At 34.7% G+C, this 22742-nt stretch overlaps 1 protein-coding gene across 4 annotated transcripts; it reads left to right on the top strand.

The window, feature by feature from the left end:
- The first annotated feature begins 3 nt into the window (after positions 1 to 3).
- Positions 4 to 21605, top strand: LOC123546837 (endonuclease V-like). Of its 4 annotated transcripts, XM_045333448.2 has the most exons (10): positions 23 to 60; positions 208 to 259; positions 4407 to 4514; positions 4972 to 5051; positions 5806 to 5915; positions 6677 to 6851; positions 12979 to 13091; positions 13669 to 13737; positions 16179 to 16307; positions 19103 to 21605. In XM_045333448.2, the coding sequence occupies exons 2-10, from the start codon at positions 237 to 239 to the stop codon at positions 19169 to 19171; spliced, it is 876 nt and encodes a 291-aa protein (XP_045189383.2). In that variant the 5' UTR covers positions 23 to 60; positions 208 to 236; the 3' UTR covers positions 19172 to 21605. The 4 variants fall into 4 exon arrangements, with proteins under 4 accessions (XP_045189392.2, XP_045189383.2, XP_045189400.2 ...); XM_045333457.2 differs by lacking the exon at positions 208 to 259 and having other exon boundaries at positions 4 to 60; XM_045333465.2 differs by lacking the exon at positions 23 to 60 and having other exon boundaries at positions 67 to 259; positions 4972 to 5045.
- Positions 21606 to 22742: the final 1137 nt, after the last annotated feature.

Raw genomic sequence — 22742 nt, 5'->3', positions numbered from 1 at the left:
AACAAAAGCGCTTCTGTAATATAGAGTAGAAAAACTGATGCAAAAATGTGAAATTACAAGGTGATATTATGCAATACAACTTGTTCTTCAATTATTGATACACAATTCTGTTTGATTTACTAAAATGTGGTATATCTATAGTAATTTTTATTGAAAAACGTGTTTGTTTGCTAGTATTCTACTTAAATGTCTTTAAATTTTAATCAGAATCAGTAGACGCTTATTGACGGGAGGAGATGTTTGTGATCAGGTGTCTCAGGTAATAACTTCGTTGATTTACATTAATTTCATGTTAGTCTTCACATTAATTTGGACTCTAAAGTGATTCATTTTTCCTTAGTCAAACTACCATTCTGATTGTTGTTACTGAACTCCATTTGCTTGTTTTATCCGGGTGTTCGTAGATTATCCCAGCCTCACCAGTTTCGACGCACATAACAAGCAACATGGCCGCGCTTTTTCATTCAGTTACATACGTGACTCTATTAGATGTTGCGTGTGCACTAACCTTTTATGCATTGAATCATACCAATAACATCTTATTCTAAACAACTGACTGCCAGAAATCAAAAGGTAAACAACAACTAGTGTGATCGGCCATACTTTTTTCTAACACACCTATTTCGACGCATCTTACATGATACTTGTTACGAAGCTTTTGATTGGCTTAAATATTTGTGCAATCACTGTAAGTAATGTGCTACACCATAACTGTCATGGATGCTGCAATAAAACTTGACACAAAAGCAGATGCAAGTAGATAATCAATATTAAGGCCAAAGATATAAATAAATCTGAAAACATTTAAACATTCATGAACATAAGGGGCTAAAAACATAAATAATCTCTCTGCTTTTTTAATACACACTGTCTGATGTTTTTCTTTCATTTTTCTGGACTGCAGTGTTAACAGAGGAACTTGGCACATTTTGTTTTATACAAAACTTTAAATGAACCCAGTGTTCACAGCCTACTTGACAAGAGAAAAATATGAAGTGTGTATAGTAATGATCGCATTGATATATAATGCGTACACCTTCCAAAACAGTGCATAAAATAGTGCGACTACATATGTCACATGACAGTGATGTGACCTTGATAGCACCAAAGTCGGCTGCAGACGTACAACAAAATTTCCAGTAACTTTTTTAATCTAAGCTTCCACAGGGACGTTTTTAAAATGGATGAAAATTTGCATTAGTAGAAACATTAAAAATCATGTATAGGGTAAATGTAAGTTGATAAATATCTTCAAATCCTAAACTTTCCAACGTTTTTATCAGTAAAATTAACCATGATGTTTTCTGTCATTACACCAAGTAACTACGTCATCGGAAACCCCAGGTTAATCGAGAACGAGGTCAAAACAAAAATGGCGTCGAAATAGGTGTGCGTAAAATTACGTGGTGCGACGATACAGACAGGATAGACCTGTAGAATTTAGGCAGTGGCTAGATCAGTATATGTCCGGTTACCGGACCACTAGACAACCGGTACAGGGCTGTCTGGAAGTTTGGTAATCAATATGAATATTTCCATAGTCAGTTCAAAAGCATATGTTTATATTGTTACTTGCCTTGACGACTCAAAATAAAATTTATCTTATCTTTTCTCTTTGTTTTAAATTGTAAGTGACAGGGAAAAAAGTATTTATTAATATTTATTACTGGGAAAAATATGATCGCTAATTTGATAAATAATAAATAGAAATTTGTACGCCGTAATTGGAAGCTTTTATTAAATTCTTGTTTTTCTCAGTACTGATGAATTAAAATAATAAACTTAATGTTTTCTTTAGTATTTAAGACATAGATTGTGCTCATGAGTTGTTGAATATTTAAAGTAAATAAATATGGGCGACTATGGAAAATCACTGTTAATATTTCATATTCAATATGCCTCGAACCCAAGTGAGAGCTAATTATAAATGAAAAACAACATAAAAACAGCAACTTTTTGACATTACTAATCATAAGTTTTACCAGCAATTACCTTATATACTGGTAATACAGTTCACAATAGTACATGACTATATTGATTACTAAACTTCTTGACTCCAGGTCTAGAGGTCCAGTTACCTGACCCGTTAAAGCCATGTCCTAGAATTTATCTCTTGACTCCAGGTCTAGAGGTCCAGTTACCAGACACCTAGCCACATCCTAGAATTTATCTGTGTAGTTATAGTTTAAATACAGATAGGACAGATAGAATTTATCTTGGTGGTTGAAGATTACATACAGGACAGACAGAATTTATCTGAGAAGTCATATAATTAAAACAGACAGGGCAGGTAGAATTCATCTGGGTGGACGCAGTACATGTACATTACAGACAGGAGAGGTAGAATTTATCCTGGTAGTTGTAGATTAAGTATTGACTGGACAGGTAGAATTTGTCTGGGTGGTCGTAGATTACAGACAGGACAGGTAGAATTTATCCAGGTAGTCATAGATTACAGACTGGAGAGGTATATACTTCATTGTCTCAGATTAGGTTGAGACAGGCAGCAATTTTATGGCCAAGAATAATGATTATTATTATTCAACTTCACAATATTACACACTGTATTAGATCAATTGCAAACATCATATGAAACAGATAGAGCTAATACAAAACATAACTGAGCCAATATGAGAAAAACAGGGCCAATACGAGAAAAACAGGGCCAATACAGAATTCAAGCATTTTTATTGGTTCAAAAGAGAGGGCCAATACGGAGAAGTCACTTCCGTTAGATTTTTAAATGACACCATTTTGTTTTACATCAGAGTTATATATTTTTTCACATTTTGACAAAAAATCATCCAACATATGTTCATTAAATAACCAAGTATGACTGAGCGGGATGTACGTCTTCAGAGATTACAATGATACTTTTGCTTATTTGGTATTGTGTAAAATGCAGGTGTTTCCTGTCAGAAATTCTGGCAGTTGTCAAGGCAAATAATAAGAAAATATGGAAACTCAGATTAATTAAAAGGATGAGACTTATCTTTAACAGACATTTTGATAGTGTGGACTAATTGTTCAGTGATAAATAGCGATTCAAATGCTGGAAAGTGGATGAATAAATTGGCGAACAAGAGTGTCAGTTGTGAACTGGTCTGCAAACAATTTTGGGCTATATAATATGTGCTTGATTGGTTGTATTATCTTGATCAACACATATGTATATAATATTGTGTCTCGTTGCTTGCAGCTTAAAAGGAAATGACTTTTAAAACAGTTTTTATCACAGTTCAAATGATAAGATACTCGCTAAAGAAAATAAACAGGAATTCCAAAAGATAGGGTAAGTTCTAGTTACTCTTGATTATGTCGCATGAAAAATATCTCTCAAAATTATTCTCAAGTACCTACATACAACTCATTCTGTTTTACTGGCGAAAATGATCATGATTTCTAAAATACGTCTAAACAACTTGTCAAGATTTTTCACCTCAGGGTACATAGCTGTCATAAGGTAACTCACAGAGTTCTTACAGTGTTACCGTCAACAGTTGAAAGTTGAATAATAATATTATCATTAATCAAGCGATTTCATATTGGCCTAGTTATTTGTCCTCGGGCAGTCGTATTGGCCCGAGGCATACAACAACCCTTGGACAAATAACAAGGCCAATATGAAATTGCTTGATTAATAACATTATATTATTTTCTTTGAATTACCGTGCAAGGTCAATATGGATTCCAGGGTTCTTTACCAAGAAATAAAGTTGGTGGGGCTGTATGGGAGTTCAGTTAGTCTGAACCTACCGTCGGTAATCATATATTTCTGAACAAGTGATTACGCAGTAATTGTAATTTGTCCCAGATATTTTCAATCATTTTTAAAATCACTTGTCTTGAATTGCAAGCTATGTAGCTTGAGTAAAAATATATTAACACATATTCATTTTATATTAAGGTCTGAAACAATCAGCTGAAGATTTATTAAAGTTCAAACTTTGAAACAATCTGTTGTTTAAAATGTATTTCATTGAAAAAGGTATACAGTAATGTATTTCTAAGGCTGTCATTTCAACAGTCATTTATTAGATCTAGTTATTAATAATAAATAGGGTCCATACATTTTCACATTTTCTGTTCTTGCAGTTAATAATCAAAATTCAAGGTTTTAATTCTCATAAAAATCAAATACATTACTAACACCTTATTGTTTTATTCCATAGCCTTTTCAGTAACTCACTAACAGTATTTCACCCTGATTTCTGGGCCACTCGCGTATTATAGATTCCTACTGCAACCAGGTAAATAACTTGACAATGAGTACACATAGTTTATGAGCATTACAAGTATTATACGTCAAAAAATAATAGTTATATGCTCATGTTAGGGTACTATATGATATGACTGTGGAATGACATCTTATGTATCATTTTCTGTTATTTGTTCAAATATTTCAGAAACTTTTGCACAAGTTATATTGCTCAACCACTTGGTCTGGTTAGAGAGACGCCACAAAGCAGGGCTGAAACACTATTGTCTGACGATGTTAGAGAAAAATGGGAAAGGTAAATGATTACTAGTTTGTGATGAACTGTCATCATTCTGATGTGAACAGGGGTCTTCCCACAAAAAATCCAGTTACATACTATATATATATATAATGCAATGTCATCTCTTGCAAATTATAAAAGTATCTTTAAATATAGACTGATATTTCAGACATAATGCATGGTATATAAATACATGGTCTGAGTAAAAGGACTTCAAGTACTTGATCATGAGCACCTTTTTGTACAGAGTTGTACTAAAGGATTTAAGTACTTGTACATTTCACCCTAGAGTCTCATTTTGCTGTATTCATGTATTAGCTCATGCCATAATTTTCAGCTGAATACATTAACTGATGAATATCCAGATAAAATGTTGTGGCTCTGCTTAATAGAGATTTATCATCAAGCTTAGAAAATTCATACTTTAAGTCTAAAATAGTATGATTTTATAGTTGGTGTTTTATTCTTCCAGGGAGCAAGAAGAGCTCAAGAAGAAGATGGTTCTAGAAGACAGTGAAGATTTGAAAGTTATGGCCAGTACCAGTGGTAGTGGTCAATATGGTCTTCTTCTTTCATTTAGTTAACCCTTAGCCTGCTAAATTTCTAAAATGGACTGTTCCATCATTCAGTTTGGACAATACCATTTATTATTCGAAGGGGTGTTCACTGAAAATTTACTAACTGAATAGCGAACAGTGCAGACCATGATCAGCCTGCACGGATGTGCAGGCTGATCTTGGTCTGCACTGGTCGCAAAGGCAAAACCAATCGCCGCCAGCATGCTAAGGGTTAATTACCATGTACAATAGATAATTATATTTTAGCCCAGGTACATGTATGAAGAGATATTGAAGCTTATCTGAATTCTTGGATTCAAAATCTCACTGTCTGGGATTCAAAGATCTTTTTGACCGGTAACATTACACCATAGGTACTCCCTGATTGGGCTGGACAAAATAATAGGCATATTTCTGTTAGGCTGACTGACTATATATTTTGACCAGCTACATAATTTTGTCAGCTCCCATCCCTCTCCAATAAAAAATTACCTACTTGCCAACCATAATATTTTTGGCCATGCGACCAGAAACAAAACTAGTTTATATTCTTAAGTTCGAGTTTATATTATTAGACTCTTTTTTGTTATATGTCTGTGAAATGAAATCATTACAAGTCAATAAATATATGCCTTTCTAAGATGCTGACATGTTCAGTAATGATGGAACAATTCTGTAGAAACTTTCTTTCTATGTAAATGCTATATATTTTGGTGAATACTTAATCTTTGTCTTATCCTTTTTAACAGACATGCAAGGGAAGAGATTCTATATAGCAGGAGTTGATATATCCTTTGTGAAGGGAGATGATGTAAATGCTTGTGCTGCACTTGTAGTTCTGTCGTTTCCTGATCTTGAGGTATCACTACATTTTCATAATTATGCCATTCTTTTATACCTCTATTTGTTACTAGTTTTTATGAGGTAGAGAGGAACGTCCATTAATAGCTGGATTTCAAACTTTTTCAACCAAAATCTTACTTTTTCTGTGCAAGTATCAGGTAGCTTCTCTGTGGAAAAAGGGAAATAACTTTCAACAAATAACGTCATTCAATAGATCTTAAGCAGAGGACTGTGATAGTCTCACATGTGTAGAAAGATTGACACAAACTAAGTTACACTTCCCAAATACTATTGATTTTGTGTATTTGTGACTTATGTTACAGTTGCATCATAGAAAACTTAATTGCCAAAGAGCAATAAAATTGGTATGTCTAAAGGCAAAAAAAAATAAAAAAAAAAAAGTTTTTTTGTACAGGTTAGATCAAAATAATGTTCAATCAAAAACATTACCTCTACTAACATTTTCTCATGTGACTATGCCACTGGTGAAATAATTACATCTTGTGTTCACCCTATGGAAAATACGTCAGTTTTAAAGAGGAAGATATCATGTGCTAGTATATACTATAATTTATTTTAGCTTGATTGTGATGAAAGCTTCAAGCTTATTTGAACCACTTTCAAGGCAGCTTACTGGAAAAACCAGTACTGGTGTCATATGAGAAGGTGTGATGATGATCCTAAAAGGGCTTGAGCCCAAAACCCTTTGGTTAAGTGGCCAACACCTTAACTTCTAGAGTACAACTCCCCTTTAAGTATCCTGTGTTGTTACTTCAGACTGTTTATAATGACTGCCAGATGATACAACTCACTGAGCCATACATACCCGGGTTTCTAGGGTTCAGAGAGGTACCATTCATTGTTGACCTGTTTGAAAAACTTAAGCAGGAAAAACCACAGTACCTTCCTCATGTTGTTATGGTTGATGGAAATGGTATATTGCATCCAAAAGGTAATATTCATATCTTATCTATATTCAGTATACTTTGAAATCCTGTCAAGTCCACTTAAGGTAGGTCGCTCTTTTCCACCCAAATATTGGCAACATCTCAGATCTTGATGATTTTTGGTATACATGAACACAAATGTATTAGCTTTCGTTTAGTAGCGTTATTCTGTAAATATACACCATTATTTTTGACGTCGGAGCGCCACCTAGCGGTAGATGCAAAACTGCGTCTTTTTTACATTGAATACATCTGATTTTAACATTTATTATCCGATTTCATTGGTTAAAAGTGTACATTGTTGTGTTGAAGTACGTCTTTCTGGAAAATATGATTTTGAGATGTTTTATTGATGTTCCACGGTCCTGCAGTTCAGTTTTCCTCCCGACCGACGTCCATAACTGTTAAAAATATCGCACGGCATTTTAAAGAAAATGGAAAAATAAGCCAAATTCTAAACGATAGATTTCGCTATAATTTTTTTCTCATATAGTGAAAAGACAAAGGAAACTATAAATGTAATAAAAAATAGGGGTCAAAGCGTAAGTTTTTAAAATATAATCGTTTCAAAATGAATTAATAGATGAAATCTGTGTTACGTTACTGTAGACGTCATTTACCTTTTTACATTCAAGGTCAAGTAGCTATATAGCTACATTGGCTACTTGACCTTGAATGTAAAAATTAAAAACTTTCGAAAGTTAACAAATGCAACATTGAAAAGGCTAAAAATGCTTTTTTAATATTATTAATGACAATGGCGATTTATTTCCATTATTGTATATTTGTATATCAAGCAGACATGTGATGCGTTCTTATAATGTCTGCTTTTAAGCATATTTTATTTTTGAAACTGACAATTCTCTTTTCATTCTTATCATCCACTTTTTGCGCAAAAAAGTTGTACACTGCTGAGGAAATGACGTCATAACGTATAAACAGCAAACGATAAAAATGATAAGAAAAAAGGGGAAATTTTCTTCGTTAAATAAAGAAAAACGCAGAGAGATTTTAAAACAACATTCGTTTAAGAACCTGAGTACTGTACAGACAGATAATGCTGAAGACTGCCCAAGATCAGATTTCCTGGAATCACGGGCGAAGAATAATGGAATTGGAATTCCTTGCAAGTGGCTTATCTTGCCACAACTGTCGGGAACACCTGCATTTGTAGGACATTGAAAAGGAGAAACGATTTGGCCTCGCGTCTATTTCAGACATAAAATGCTGTACTATGATATGTTCGGTAGCGACAGGAAAAATGCACAACATTGATGGATCAGGAGTGACCCGATGCTTTGATATTGATACCAAACTCGCTGCAGGTTTGAGTAAAATTTCAGTGTTTTAGTTAATTCTAACACTTTTTATTGTTTTACTTTGAATAGATGAATAGATTTTCTATCAAATTAACGTGCACACTGTAGCATCGCGGCCATTGTACCCCATTCATTTGGGTCACATGATGCGTGTGCTGATCACGAGTGGTGTCGATTCAAACTAGAGAAGGATTACAAGCATAAGTCCCTTCCACACTGCAAGGATTTAGCAGACGACTTTTTGAAGAAAGACCTAGAGGACCTTATGGGAAAATATACAACACCTGTTATGTGCAGAACACTTGCTGAACTACAGTCAACTGATTTAGTAGAAAATATGAACCAGCTGATTGCAAGAAAGGCTCCGAAATCTATGTATTTCTCAGGTTCGGAAAGTTTTGACTATCGTGTTTCTGCAGCCGCAACTCAAAAGAACGAAGGAAGCAGTTATATATGCACAGTACGTATGACCTTAATTCTTTATTATTCAATAATAATAATACAATAATACAAAAACAACAACAACAATAATAATGATAATAATAATAATCCTAGGAGAGACTACGTCAGTCACGCACACTATGTGATACAGTACGCGGACATGCACTGTAACAGGTTAATTGCGTGCGCATGTGATAGCCTGAATACATCTACGTCAGAGTCAGTCAAGTCAAATTCCTTTTACAGTGATATACATGGAAATATGAGGAACATATGTACAAACATTTATATGTTACACGTATAAAGTAAAAGGTATAGATATAATTAAACGATACTTGGTGACACGTGACTTGCCCGTTATCCTCAGCGGTTTTTGCATTTAGGCGTGTATAATTCGATTTAGGGCTTTGAGCAGTGAATGCACTTTCAGCATCTGGAACTTCTAAGGTAAAGGCAACTAGCATGGATATGGATATATCACATCGAGGAGTTATACAATACTAACATTTTTACTCGCGCTACGCACTGGTAAAAATATTTAATTGTATCACCTGTCGATCAAATCTATTTCATATCCACTGAAAACAAATAAATATCATGTATGTACATTTATAATTTTGTTGATGGTGAAATACAGTTCATTGTCATCTACGCTGTCATCTAAACTGTTCGGTAGAAAAAAATCTATATTAAAGGTGAAAATCTTGATGTTAATAACAATAATCGTAGTCGTTTTTTCAGGGGTAGATGCAGATATCATTCAACTAGCTGCTTTAAAACTTCAATCTGAACGGACATTCGAAACCTATGTTTGCCCACCATGTGGTAAAATTCCAAAAGCCGTTACTAAGTTAACAAATATTGAAATACACAGGATCAATATGTTCTATAACTGTGAATATGTGCCGTCAATAGATACGAGAACAGCTTTAGTAAACTTTAAAAACTATTTAGAGCCATTTGGAAAAGCAGTTTTGCTGGCACACAATGTGTTGTTTGATTAAAAAATCCTAATGAATTCATGCAAGAAGTATGGGGTAGAACTATCAAGTATCGAAGGGTTTGGAGACACATTAGATTTATACAAAAAAAGAATATCCTGAAAGAAAACTGAACCACGAAGGCTACAAACAAAATGATCTTGTTAAAGACATACTAGGGATTTATTACAAGGCACACAGTGCAGATTAGGATGTACTTGCGTTAAGTAAGCTAGTGAAAACTGTTCACAATTTTGAGGAAAAAATAAAGACTTATTCAGCGGATGAAATTAAAATAAGATTAGAAAGAAGTGAAAACCAGAAAAAGAATATGAACAACTACGACGAAATTCTCGCTAAAAAAGTTCTGTAAAATCAAAAGCCAAAATGTTATCTTCTGCCGGTATTTCAACGAACCACTTGAAGATTCTTCACAACAGATCGGGATATGACGGGTGTACATTTTGTTTCGCAAGCTTTTATCGGCCCCTGAAAAAACTGCAAAGGATGTTGTAAAATATTTTGACGAATTGAAAGACACTACTGATTGATGTTGAAACTGAGATAAATGTATCGGGTATATAAAGACGGATATACTGAAAAATATTCAGGACTGGTTTATGTTACAGATGCTTTTACTACAAAATGTATCATAAACGTTAACTCCATTTTACAAAAGGGTTAAACTATCATGTGAATGCCTCTATATGCACTTCGACGTCGACGTCAAAATAAAACCGTAAATGACGCCCGTGTATTATCTAGAAAGTAAAATATTAAAAAATCTTACGCTTTGACCCCTATTTTTTATTTTATTTATATGATCATGTATTATTTGTCTACACAATTTGAAGATATGAAGAAAATCTATCGTTCAGAAATAGTGTAATTTTACAGCATTACTTAACAAAATTGGCGCAATTTTAAGACGTCAAAACCGGGTTTGGGCTTAGAAATAAAACGTTATTGCTTTTATTATTGAATACAACTTTGAATACTTACAAATGCTATACAGCCGAATATCTGCTCTTTGATATAAGCCTTTATTCTACAAAATCGGTTAATAAATGTTAAAATCAGATGTATTTAATGTAAAAAGGACGCCGTTTTACATCTGCCGCTAGGTGGCGCCTCGACGTCAAAAATAACGGTGTATATTTACAGAATAACACTACTAAACGAAAGCTAATACATTTGTGTTCATGTATACCAAAAATCATCAAGATCTGAGATGTTGCCGATATTTGGGTGGAAAGTAGCGACCTACCTTAACTCTTACCCTGCTGAATTTCTTTAATGAACTTGTCCATCTTTCAGTTTGGAAAGTACCATTAACTGTTAAAAGTATACTGATTGAATGCAAACAGAGCAGATCATGATCAGACTGCATGGATGTGCAGGCTGATCATGATTTACACTGGTCGCAAAGGCAGAATAAATCGTACACTAGAACCTGGTACCTAAAATTTTAGAACCTCTTGTAGGTGTATATCATTTTTGGGGATGTAGTATTACAACAATATTGCATTTGTTATAACTCCAATATTATCACTTTCAGTCAAAGCATTCATACTTTGGTGAACCTCATGACAATCATTTTGTATATCAAAGTATATTTATTTTAGTGTTGAATCTAAGCTGAATCAGACAGTGGTAATATTACAAAAAAAATAGTGATAACTTCACTATTTATGAATGAAATGTTGAGTTGTCAGCACTTATTTTTTAAGTTAAATCCTCTCTTGTCTGATGTTCATGGTTCCAATTCAAAATTTGATAAAAGATAATTTTCAAAATTTTTGGTGCGAAAAGCAAAATAATTGAGAAGTGAAAATTTTGTGTGGAAATAGATTTATTATAAGGATTATATTAAGGAATTATAAGGACAAAAATGAATTCTAGTATTCATGCATATGGAAATTGGTCTCAAAAATAAAGCACCAATTTCTTGCAGTGAATTAAGTATCAGAAAGTGTGCATCTTCAGTAAGTGGAATAGATAGTTGAAGGTGATTATTATGTGAAATGAAAAGAATTACTGTTATTGGTTATTTTGTTATGAAAACAAATTGTCATGCCAAAATAAAAATTAGAATAAGCCATGGCTTTTTATCAAAGTTAGTCAGATATCTATATATCACTTCACATTTAAAGACAAATTTGTAATGGAATTAATTTTGTAATTGATCAAGTTTCTCACCCATGTTAACTTTTTATTGCCCCTGTCATTAAACATGAGGGTTATATTGTGTTACTTCTGTCTTGTGTTTATTCGTAACCAAGAGCTTTGTACGTGTGCATGTATGTGCACAAAATCATGTCATCTGTAACTTTGACGTGCATAGTTAAATTTCTAAATAATTTGGCACTAACAACCACAATAACAAGACAACATGTAGACTCCTAGCTCAGAGGTCAAGGTCACACTTACAGTTCAAAGATTTAAGGTACTTTTTCTGTGTGTTGTTTACCTGTTTATGCATACATGGATATTTAATAGCTTAGCACAATTTTTCTGCAACAAAATAACATGTAACTTTTAAGACCCCTACTTTAAAGTTCAAGGTCAAACATTGGTCATAGATTTAAGTATTTTTCTCCTCTGCTCTATAACTTTTTGTTATACATATTAAATTTTGAATATTCAGATAACTTGGCACAATCATTTGAAATTACAAGACAGGCTTTGGTGTTTAAGACTTATAATCCTAACTTAAAGATCAAGGTCATACTGAAGTATAAACAAAAACAGCATTTTGTGTAGATGGATATTCAAGTTACAGGTCACAAACATTCAACAGAACTAGACATTGTGTTTTGTGCAAGACGTTTATGGTGTATTTTATTTTATTTTATTTTTGTTGGATTTAACGTCGCACCAACACATGATAGGTCATATGGCGACTTTCCAGCTTCAATGGTGGAGGAAGACCCCAGGTGCCCCTCCATGCATTATTTCATCACGAGCGGGCACCTGTGTAGAACCACCGCCCTTCCGTAAGCCAGCTGGATGGCTTCCTCACATGAAGAATTCAACGCCCCGAGTGAGGCTCGAACCCACATCGATGAGGGGCAGGTGATTTGAAGTCAGCAACCTTAACCACTCAGCCACGGAGACCATATGGTGTATTTTAAGCTAAAAGGTCAAGGTCACCCTTAAAAGGGAAAAATTGAGATGTTTGAGTTTGTACAAGGTCAAGATTTATACAGTTTCCACACACATAAAAATTGTGTGCAAACACATATCTGTTATAGCATGTACTGATGCATTTACGGCTACTTACACCTCATGTATATAAAAATATAGAAGCTTATAAAATAGAATGTCTTGACGTTGGAACTTTGTAGATGAGTAAATAATTGTTTCATTAAATATGTCTGTATATTGTACAGGGTTTGGTTCAGCATGTCATATGGGTGTGATGTTAAACCTCCCATGTATAGGTGTAGCAAAGAAGCTGTTCCAGGTAGACGGTCTAGAAAATGATGCTGAACATAAAGAAAAGGTATTGAAAAACCTGTCCTTAGGCTGCCACCTGTAAGCAGCCCTTCAGCTAATTTCCCAAAGTGATATTTTGTTCTTATTTCCAATTGACTAAACACAGGTTAGTAGTTTTGTATAAATGCAATGCTCTTTATTACTCTATGTAAAAGTGGAATGAGGTCCATTTACGTTTGCAGAAAAATATCAGTAGTTTTTTTTTGTGATGTGAAGTTGTGTCATAAACCCAAACCTCTTGCAATTAATGATTCTGTTTATGGACACAATCTTCCAGGTTTTAGTAGCTTAATATTTGGGAGTAGTGAGATTTTACTATATTTAAATAGTAACAGGCGGCCTTTTAGAGCAGGTCTTTATTTTGAGATGGTCCTTAGTTTGACTGCACTGTGTATCTCTTTAATGAGCAACTGAGGGATTGCATATTCACTAAATGTTATATATCAGTAAAAGGGAAGATTAATTATAGGGAAACATTAACTTTTTGTTTAAAATATAAAATGTGGTCCAGTTAAAGATTTCTTTCAGTGACACCATTCAGCAGCAAATTTGGCAGTATGCAATCTTGAATGTATCATTTACAGATAGAGGCCCTGAAAGCTGGTGGAGACACATTCCCTCTTGTAGGAAATTCAGGAAGAACTTTGGGAATGGTACTGTTGTTATATTGTTGAATTTACAATTATATTTTTCTTGTGTATGATTACTTGTGCAAAACTAAACAAAAGATTTTTTTAGCTTGACTGTTCAAAGTTAAGTTTTTGTATGTAAGCTGGTATCTCAGCAAACACTTGTGGGAATGGATTGAAACTTCACACACTTATTCACTGCGATAAACTGACCTACATTGCACAGGTTCTATAGCCACTGCATTTTGCTTTTTGCAAAATTATGCCCCTTTTTCGACTTGGTTAAGGTTTTTGTATGTAAGCTGGTATCTCAGTACCCACTAATGGGAATGGATTGAAACTTCACAAACTTGTTCACTGCCATCATCTGACATGCACTAAACAGGTCCCATAACTCTACTTTGCATTTTTGTCAAAATTTTGCCACTTTTTCAACTTAGCAGTTTTTGGTTAAGTTTTTGTATGTAAGCTGGTATCTCAGTATCCACTAATAGGAATGGGTTGAAACTTCACACACTTGGTCACTGTCAAGACCTGACATGCACTGTGCAGGTTCCATAACTCTACTTTGCATTTTTTCAAAATTATGTCCCCTTTTTGACTTTTTTTTTTGGTTAAGTTTTTGTATGTTAGCTGGTATCTCAGTACCCACTAATGGGAATGGATTCAAACTTCACACACTTGTCCACTGTCATGAGCTGATAAGCACTGTGAAGGTTCCTTAACCCTTTTTCCCATTTTTACAAAATTATGCCCCTTTTGCGACTTTTGTATTCATTCAATTGACAAGGCTGTTGAACAGTCGAGCGTTGCTGTCCTCCGACAGCTCTTGTTTCATTTCTGATAAGTTTCAATACAAGAAATCTGTAAGATTGATTAGAAAAAAGAGTGTCTATAAACCCACTCTGCTGGAATGCCCTTCTGCAGAAATTTGGTGTAGGCTATAAGTGCTGAATAAAAATATATTTTGGTCTTTGGAAAGCATTGGTTGGAGTCATTTATAAATTTTATATAGAGGATAATTGTTGGTTTCGGTGTAATATCACGTTATAATTTCACCGAGTGGGCACCAAAAGTGATATTTTCACGAGTGGCGCAGCCACGAGTGAAAATAACAACTTTTGGTGTTCACGAGTGAAATTACCGTGATATTACATCGATACCAACAATTTTTCTGTTTATTTTATGTCTAAAACTCTACTTTTGTTGTGTTTATTTCAATAAAATGTCGAAATTTGCGGGAAATTTAATCAGGAAGCATCGCAAAGATGACGTCATTTTAACGACGTCATCGTCATATTGTTTCCGGCTTTCAGTATGCTCGGTAAACTTTTTGACGTTAATCCAAGTATCAGATTTGATAATTTTCACTGAGTGGCCAGTGAGTTTATCAGGATATAATTCACCGTTATATTTCGATAAACCACCGAAAAACATAAAATAAAATATGATCATTGATCAACACTTAATTTATTTGATGGTGGCATTTGTCCTCCAGCAAGAGAGCAGTATGACATCAGTTATGATGTCAAAATTCAGCTTGACTTCCAGTTCATTACTACTCTGATAAATTAAACCCATCATAATTTTTATCAAAATATTTCAATGAACAATCAAAGGTCTTCTTGTGGTTTATTGTCTTATTTACCACTGTTCATTATTCAGATGCTTAGATATTTAACCACTCGGCGTAACGCCCCGTGGTTCAATTCCTGTGCATCTAAGTTTTGAACCATGATAAATCAGACAACAAACCACTCGAAGGTCTTGATAATTTGTTCTTGTAAATCAGTCACAAATGCTCTAAGTAACAATAAGAGATATCTGGTGTCCTCAAGACACATTATATTTTAGATCAAAAAAGATTTTTTAGATGTTGATAAGCTGTCAGTTACAGTGATATCACAACAGCTAGTTTGCAGTCTCTCTTAATTTTCACGACTTTACTATGAAAAATAAATATGAGAACGTAACTTACCAGTATATAAGCTATAAATACTGTCCACCACTTGATACTTGTTCATTACATATTTGAGTACTCCTGGCTGGTCATTCTTTTAGTTTACAAAATGAACTTGAATGTAGTGCCTTTTTTCACCAAAATACTTGAATACTTTTCGGTAGAATTTTCAGACAAACTGTTATTAATATTATTAAATACCATTTCAATTCTTTGTGGACGAATTATTTAATTTAACAATCAGAAAAACCCATGAATATGCATTTTTATAGCTTGTTTAAGATATGTGCCCACCCTCTTTTGTTTGCCACGCACCTTGCTGGTTTAGTGTGTCAGTTGTCACTTGTGGAATCATGAGATTGGCTAATTTCCGTTCTTTGAAGTTATTACGATACAGTTGCTTGGAAACAGGCAGTTTAAAGAATGGAGTTCAAGCTTGTTTTACTAAATTAGGACCAAGGACTTTCTTTATATTTAGTGTAATACTACCCACCTGTTTTTTCAGGCTTTACGTAGCTGCAATAACACAAAGAATCCAGTGTATGTGTCACCTGGAAACTTGGTTACTATGGATACAGCTGTTAGACTGGTTCACAAATGTTGTAAACACAGAGTACCAGACCCTGTTAGACTGGTAATATGTTTTTGTCATACCCCCACAAAATGAAGTTTTGGGGGGTATATAGGAGTGAGCTTGGCAGTTGGTCGGTCGGTCGGTCCGTTGGTTTGGCATGGTTTCCGGATGATAACTCAAGAACGGCTTGACCAATTTAAATAATTTTTGGTACACAGGTGTAACATCAGAAAATACAGGTCAGGTTCGAATTTGGGGTCAGTAGGTCAAAGGTCAAGGTCACAGTGACCCTGAACAGTTAAACGGTTTCAGGATGATAATTTGAGAACGCTTGGGTCTAGGATCATAAATTTTGGTACGCAGGTGTAACATCATGAAATGCAGGTCAAGTTCGACTTTGAGGTCTGAAGGTCAAGGTCACAGGGACTCGGAACAGTTAAATGGTTTCCGGATGATAACTTGAGAACGCTTGAGCCTAGGATCATAAATTTTGGTACACAGGTGTAACATCCTGAAATGCAGGTCAAGTTCGACTTTGAGGTCTGTAGGTCAAGGTCACAGGGACTCGGAACAGTTAAATGCTTTCTGGATTATTACTTGAGAACGCTTGGGCCTAGGATCATAAATTTTGGTACACAGGTGTAACATCCTGAAATGCAAGTCAAGTTCGACTTTGAGGTCTGTAGGTCAAAGGTCAAGGTCACAGTGACTCGGAACAGTTAAATGGTTTCCGGATGATAACTTGAGAACGCTTGGGCCTAGGATCATAATTTTATGTACACAGGTGTAACATCATGAAATACAGGTCAAGTTTTACTTTGAGGTCAGTAGGTCAAAGGTCAAGGTGACAGTGACTTGGAACAGTTAAATGGTTTCAGGATGATAACTTGAGAATGCTTGGGTCTAGGATCATGAAAATTGATAGGGCGGTTGGTTATGACTAGCAGATGACCCCTAATGACTCTGAGGTGAGTAGGTCACAGGTCAAGGTCACAGTGACCCTGAACATTTAAACAGATTTCAGACAATAACTTGAGAATGCTTGGGACTAGGATCAGGAAACTTAATCTGGAGGTTGGTCATGTCAAGCAGATGACCCATATTGATTTTGAGTTCCAAAGGTCAAAGGTCATTTAAACCTTTTACGGACAATAACTTGAGAACGCTTAGGTGGAGGATCATGAAACTTCATAGGGAGGTTGATCATGACTAGCAGATGACCTCTATTGATTTTGTGGTCAGTAGGTCAAAGGTCAAGCAAGTTCAGCTTTGACATTGGCTTAGTTCTGTGACAAGGCCATATTGTGGGGGTATAATTCGTCACTCCTGTGACAACACTAGTTAATTTTGTCTCTGTTATATAATGAGTCAGTTTTCTTTTAACTAAAATACACCAATCTGTGTGATAATATTTTGGGCAAGTTAGTAGTAAACTTATGAAGTATTGAATACAAAATAAGTTTTGAAATACGCATTAATCTTGTTACCTCACCAGGTCCTGTCACAAAGTGACAAGGTGAGCTATTGTGACCACTTGATGTCCGTCGTGCGTCAACAATTTCTAAAAAAATCTTCTTCTTGAAAACCACTGGGCAGAATTACACCAAACTTCACAGGAATGATCCTTGGGTGGCCCCGTTTCAAAATTGTTCAAAGAATTGAATTCCATGCAGAACTCTGGTTGCCATGGCAACCGAAAGGAAAAACTTTAAAAATCTTCTTGTCCAAAACCACAGGGCCTAGGGCTTTGATGTCTGGTGTGTAGCATCATCTAGTGGTCCTCTACCAAAATTGTTCAAATTATCCCCCTAGGATCAAATATGGCCCCACCCGGGGGGTGGGGGTGGGGGGGTCACATGGTTTATATAGACTTGTATAGGGAAAACTTTGAAAATCTTCTTGTACAAAACCACATGACCTAGGGCTTTGATATGTGGTATGTAGCATCATCTAGTGGTCCTCTACCAAGATTGTTCAAATTATCCCCTAGGGTCAAATATGGCCTGCCCCGGGGGTCACATGGTTTATGTAGACTTATATAGGGAAAACTGAAAATCTTCTTGTACAAAACCACATGGCCTAGGGCTTTAATATTTGGTGTGTAGCATCATCTAGTGGTCCTCTACCAAGATTGTTCAAATTATCTCCCTAGGGTCAAATATGGCCCTGCCCCGGAGGTCCCAAGTTTTACATAGACTTATATAGGAAAAAAAGTTTAAAACTCTTCTTGTCTGAAACCACAACACTTAGACTTTTGATATTTGGTTTGTAGCATTGTCTTATGGTCCTCAACTAAAATTGTTCAAATTGTACTCCTTGGGTGAAAAGAGGCCCTGCCCTGGGGGTCCCAAGTTTGATATAGACTTATATAGGAAAAAGCTTTAAAAATCTTCTTGTCTGAAACCATACAACCTAGGCTTTTGATATTTGGTATGATGCATTGTCTAGTAGTCCTCTACCAAAATTGTTCAAATTATGCCCCTGGGTTTAAAAGAGGCCCCGCCCTTGGGTCACTTAGTTATTATGTGAATTATATAGGAAAAATACTTAAAAAATCATCTGATCCTATTTCCAAGACTGTTTAATTATAATTACCTGATGGCCCCAAGTAATATGATGTCACTTGACTGTGACCTTGACCTACTGACCTATTTCCTTGTCTTTTAAGATACAGCCTTGAAATTTTGATTACATACACAGTTTTGCACACAAATCGTAAAACTGAGTTTCATTGACCATGAATGTGACCTGCTGACTTTCTTAATATTTTATCATCATTTTGACATTTGAAACATGTAGCTCATATTACTCAGGTGAGCGATCCAGGGTCATCATGACCCTCTTGTTAATTTCAGGCAGACATTAATTCAAGAGAATACCTGAGAGTGAACTTCAAACCAGAACCTGCTGCAGACAGTACCTGATAGTTGCTGATATCTAAGAATAATGTTCTATCTGTGATAATGGCAACAACTATGCCTCCCACACCACTGTGTAGTGGGAGACATATTGATTTACTCCTGTCTGTGTGTCTGTCCGTCTGTCATAAATCTTGTCCGCACTCTTAAGTCAAACATTTCTCATCCGATCTTCACCATATTTGAACAAAATGTGTTTGTCAGTAAGTCCTTGGCCAAGTTCAATAACTAGCCAAATCGTCCCTGGCACTTTGGACTTAAAGACCTTGAATTACCGATAGGCCGCTTACTCCAAAACTTACCAATAGGCCGCTTACTCCAAAACAATCGAAGGTATATTTTCTGTGAGTAAACAGTATATAAAGACAGACTTACTATTCAGATGATTAGGTAGTTGTGGGAGACAAGCTCTTCCCTCAAAAGCAGCTATAGTTTGTAAATATTTTTATAAGCTACAGAGAAGGCACAGTGATGGATTGCGATGTGCCTTTTGTTGGAATATGAGTTGCCACCGATGTTGTTTATACTAAAACTGGTGTGCCTTACATTTGACATGTACATGTGATACCATTGAAATATCATTATATTTTGAACAACTTAAGAAGACGTTAGTAGTATATCTCTTGACAGTTCAATGAAGTTATAGGAAATACGTTTGTTTAGAAATTTTCAGTTTTAGTAATTTATGAAATGTTAATGCTAAAAGTAAGTGTTTTTTTTTGTAAATCAGCTGATGGATTATATTTTCACTATGTCTAAATTAAAACAATGGCACATAATTATGTATAACTTATGATAATAAGTATTTTTGTCCTTTTCAAAGTTTTTTTAAGAAAATTGAAGGCGTTAACAACAATACAGTTAAAGAAGCTATTTTCAAAATTGTCTCATTTCCTGATCTGGTTTCTTTTATGCATTATATATCTTCATTTTTGCATCAATTATTTACATATCTAGTGTTGATAGTTCTGTAAAATTATTTATAGGCATTAAAACGTTAAATGCAAGATAATAAAAAATTGTTGAGAAAAAGTTTTACAATACCTTAAATGAATCCAATGTAAATGTTAGTCACAAACTCCAGAATATTCTTACATGTGTTAAACTGTGTTATTTTAACTTGATACTGACGTATTTATCGGAACATGTAATTAACTGCTAATGTAAAGAATGTACGTAATTTTCTCAGAAATGTTATAGTCTTGAAAATTGGGTGTAAACCTGTATGACGAGTTTTGGTGTGAGCGAAAATTACAGTGACATACTGTGAAATCATTATTATTGGTGGGGGACTAATTTTTCGTGGATTTCGTGGTTGAGTCAATCCACGAAATTTCATACCCACGAAATTAAATGATTTACAGTAGATGATTGCTGTTTGGTCCAAATAGTATTTATTTCATATATATTGACAATGTTAGTCAATCACATACAATCAATACTACCATCAGAAAAAATAAGAAAAACAAAACAAGATTGTACCAGCTGGTTTCCATAGTGACAAAAGCGTTATAATATATTAGCATGGTATTAAGTGCATAGTTCATTATGTCAGGGGAATAAAGTTTTAGATACACTTAATTTAAAGGGCTCGTCATTAAAGCTGCTTGCCTCTAGATATATGTCAGATTTTTCAAAATGATTGCAGAGGAAGTAAATACTTTTACAAATAGGAAGAAATTTAGAGTTATCCCTTTTATTCTAGGAAAATTTTAAGTTTAAAAACCATATTTTAGTCAATAAAATATGTAGAAAACTCTCCAAAGTGTTAGTTTTGCTATTGAAATTTGATATACATGAAATAAGAACGTTTTTAACTGAACTTTGTAGAATACACATCAAACTATCTGCTCAAAACTGGTTTATTATTTTCAATATTTAATAGTAGTTACTTTTCATTGTAAATTTATTAAAAGTTTTAATTGTCATCTGGAGGTATGTGCCATCTTGACATGTAAAATGTCAGATTTTTTGTAAAGATATACATGTATATCATTCAGTGTAATTGCACAATATGAAATAAATAATTTCTAGTACTACTCAGTCTGCAAAATTAAATTCCAGTGAACTTCTAAATTTCCGATTAATTTTATGTTTAAAGTTTGACATCCTGGAATTATTCTTGCATGGATCAGCAGTTTTGTAAAAACAACAAAATGTCATGCCGACAAATTAAATGATTTCATGGTATGTATTTCTAAAAACACTTCATTTCGAGAAATATGCTCTCGGCTTTACATAGAATTCTGCTGGAGATTTCGTGCTTTCCACATGTAAAAACCTTAAATGCTGTGCTGTCAATGTTTTTGTTGAACATTTGGAATTAAAGTCTATTTTATACAAAGTATTTTAATTTTTACATTCTTACAGATGTTGTCAAATAATTTTCTATGTATTTACACATCGTTTGTAATATTATTCAAAATAAATTATTTACAAAGACAAATTTTCCTTTTCTTTCTTCTTAATCATACATGTGAATGTTTATTGAAAAGCTTGACAATGTGCTTTATATTCATTCAAATTTGACAGAGCTATATTTGAGTAACATTTATTTCATATATTATATATATTCATATATAAGGGGCCATAACTCTGGAACCCATGAAGGAATCTGGCCAGTTCAAGAAAAGAACCAAGATCTTGTGGTGATGCAAGTTTGGTAAAAATCAAATCATAAATGAAGCAACTCTTGTGCAGACAAGGTTAAAATAGCTAATTTTGGCCCTTTCAGGGGCCATAACTCTGGAATCCATAATGGGATCTGGCCGGTTCAAGAAAGGAACCGAGATCTTATGGTGACACAAGTTTTGTGCAAGTTTGATTAAATTCAAATCATAAATGAAGCTGCTATTGTGCAGACAAGGTCAAAATAGCTAATTCTGGCCCTTTCAGGGGCCATCACTCTGGAACCCATAATGAAATCTGGCCAGTTCAAGAAAGGAACCAAGATCATATGGTGATACAAGTTGTTTGCAAGTTTGGTTAAAATAAAATCATAAATGAAGCTGCTATTGTGCAGACAAGGTCAAAATAGCTAATTCTGGCCCTTTCAGGGGCCATAACTCTGGAACCTGTAATGGGATCTGGCCAGTTCAAGAAAGGAACCAAGATCTTATGGTGATACAAGTTGTGTGCAAGTTTGGTTAAAATAAAATCATAAATGAAACCACTATCGTGCAGACAAGAAATTGTTGACGGACGGACGCACGAGACAGACGGACTGACGACGGACGAAGGTGATCACAAAAGCTCACCTTGTCACTATGTGACAGGTGAGCTAAAAAACAGATCGAAGTAGGTGCTTGGAAAACCAATATCAACCTGATTTGGTCTAAATTTATACCTTATTTCTTTATTAAAGATACAATCATAATAACAAGACTGCTCAGTGAATATAACTGTTTTTGGGTTGATACATCCTGATATCAACCTATGAACAAGAGGACCATGATGGTCCTGAATCGCTCACCTCTTCCCACATGACCCAGTTTTGAGTATGACGTCGTTTTTTTAGCTCACCTGTCACAAAGTGACAAGGTGAGCTTTTGTGATCGCGCGGTGTCCGTCGTCCGTC

This window comes from Mercenaria mercenaria, chromosome 15, assembly GCF_021730395.1.
Source record: "Mercenaria mercenaria strain notata chromosome 15, MADL_Memer_1, whole genome shotgun sequence".
NCBI classification, from domain to species: Eukaryota; Metazoa; Mollusca; class Bivalvia; order Venerida; family Veneridae; genus Mercenaria; species Mercenaria mercenaria.
Note: the sequence above shows the minus strand (reverse complement) of the source record. Positions and strands in the feature narration are given on the sequence as shown.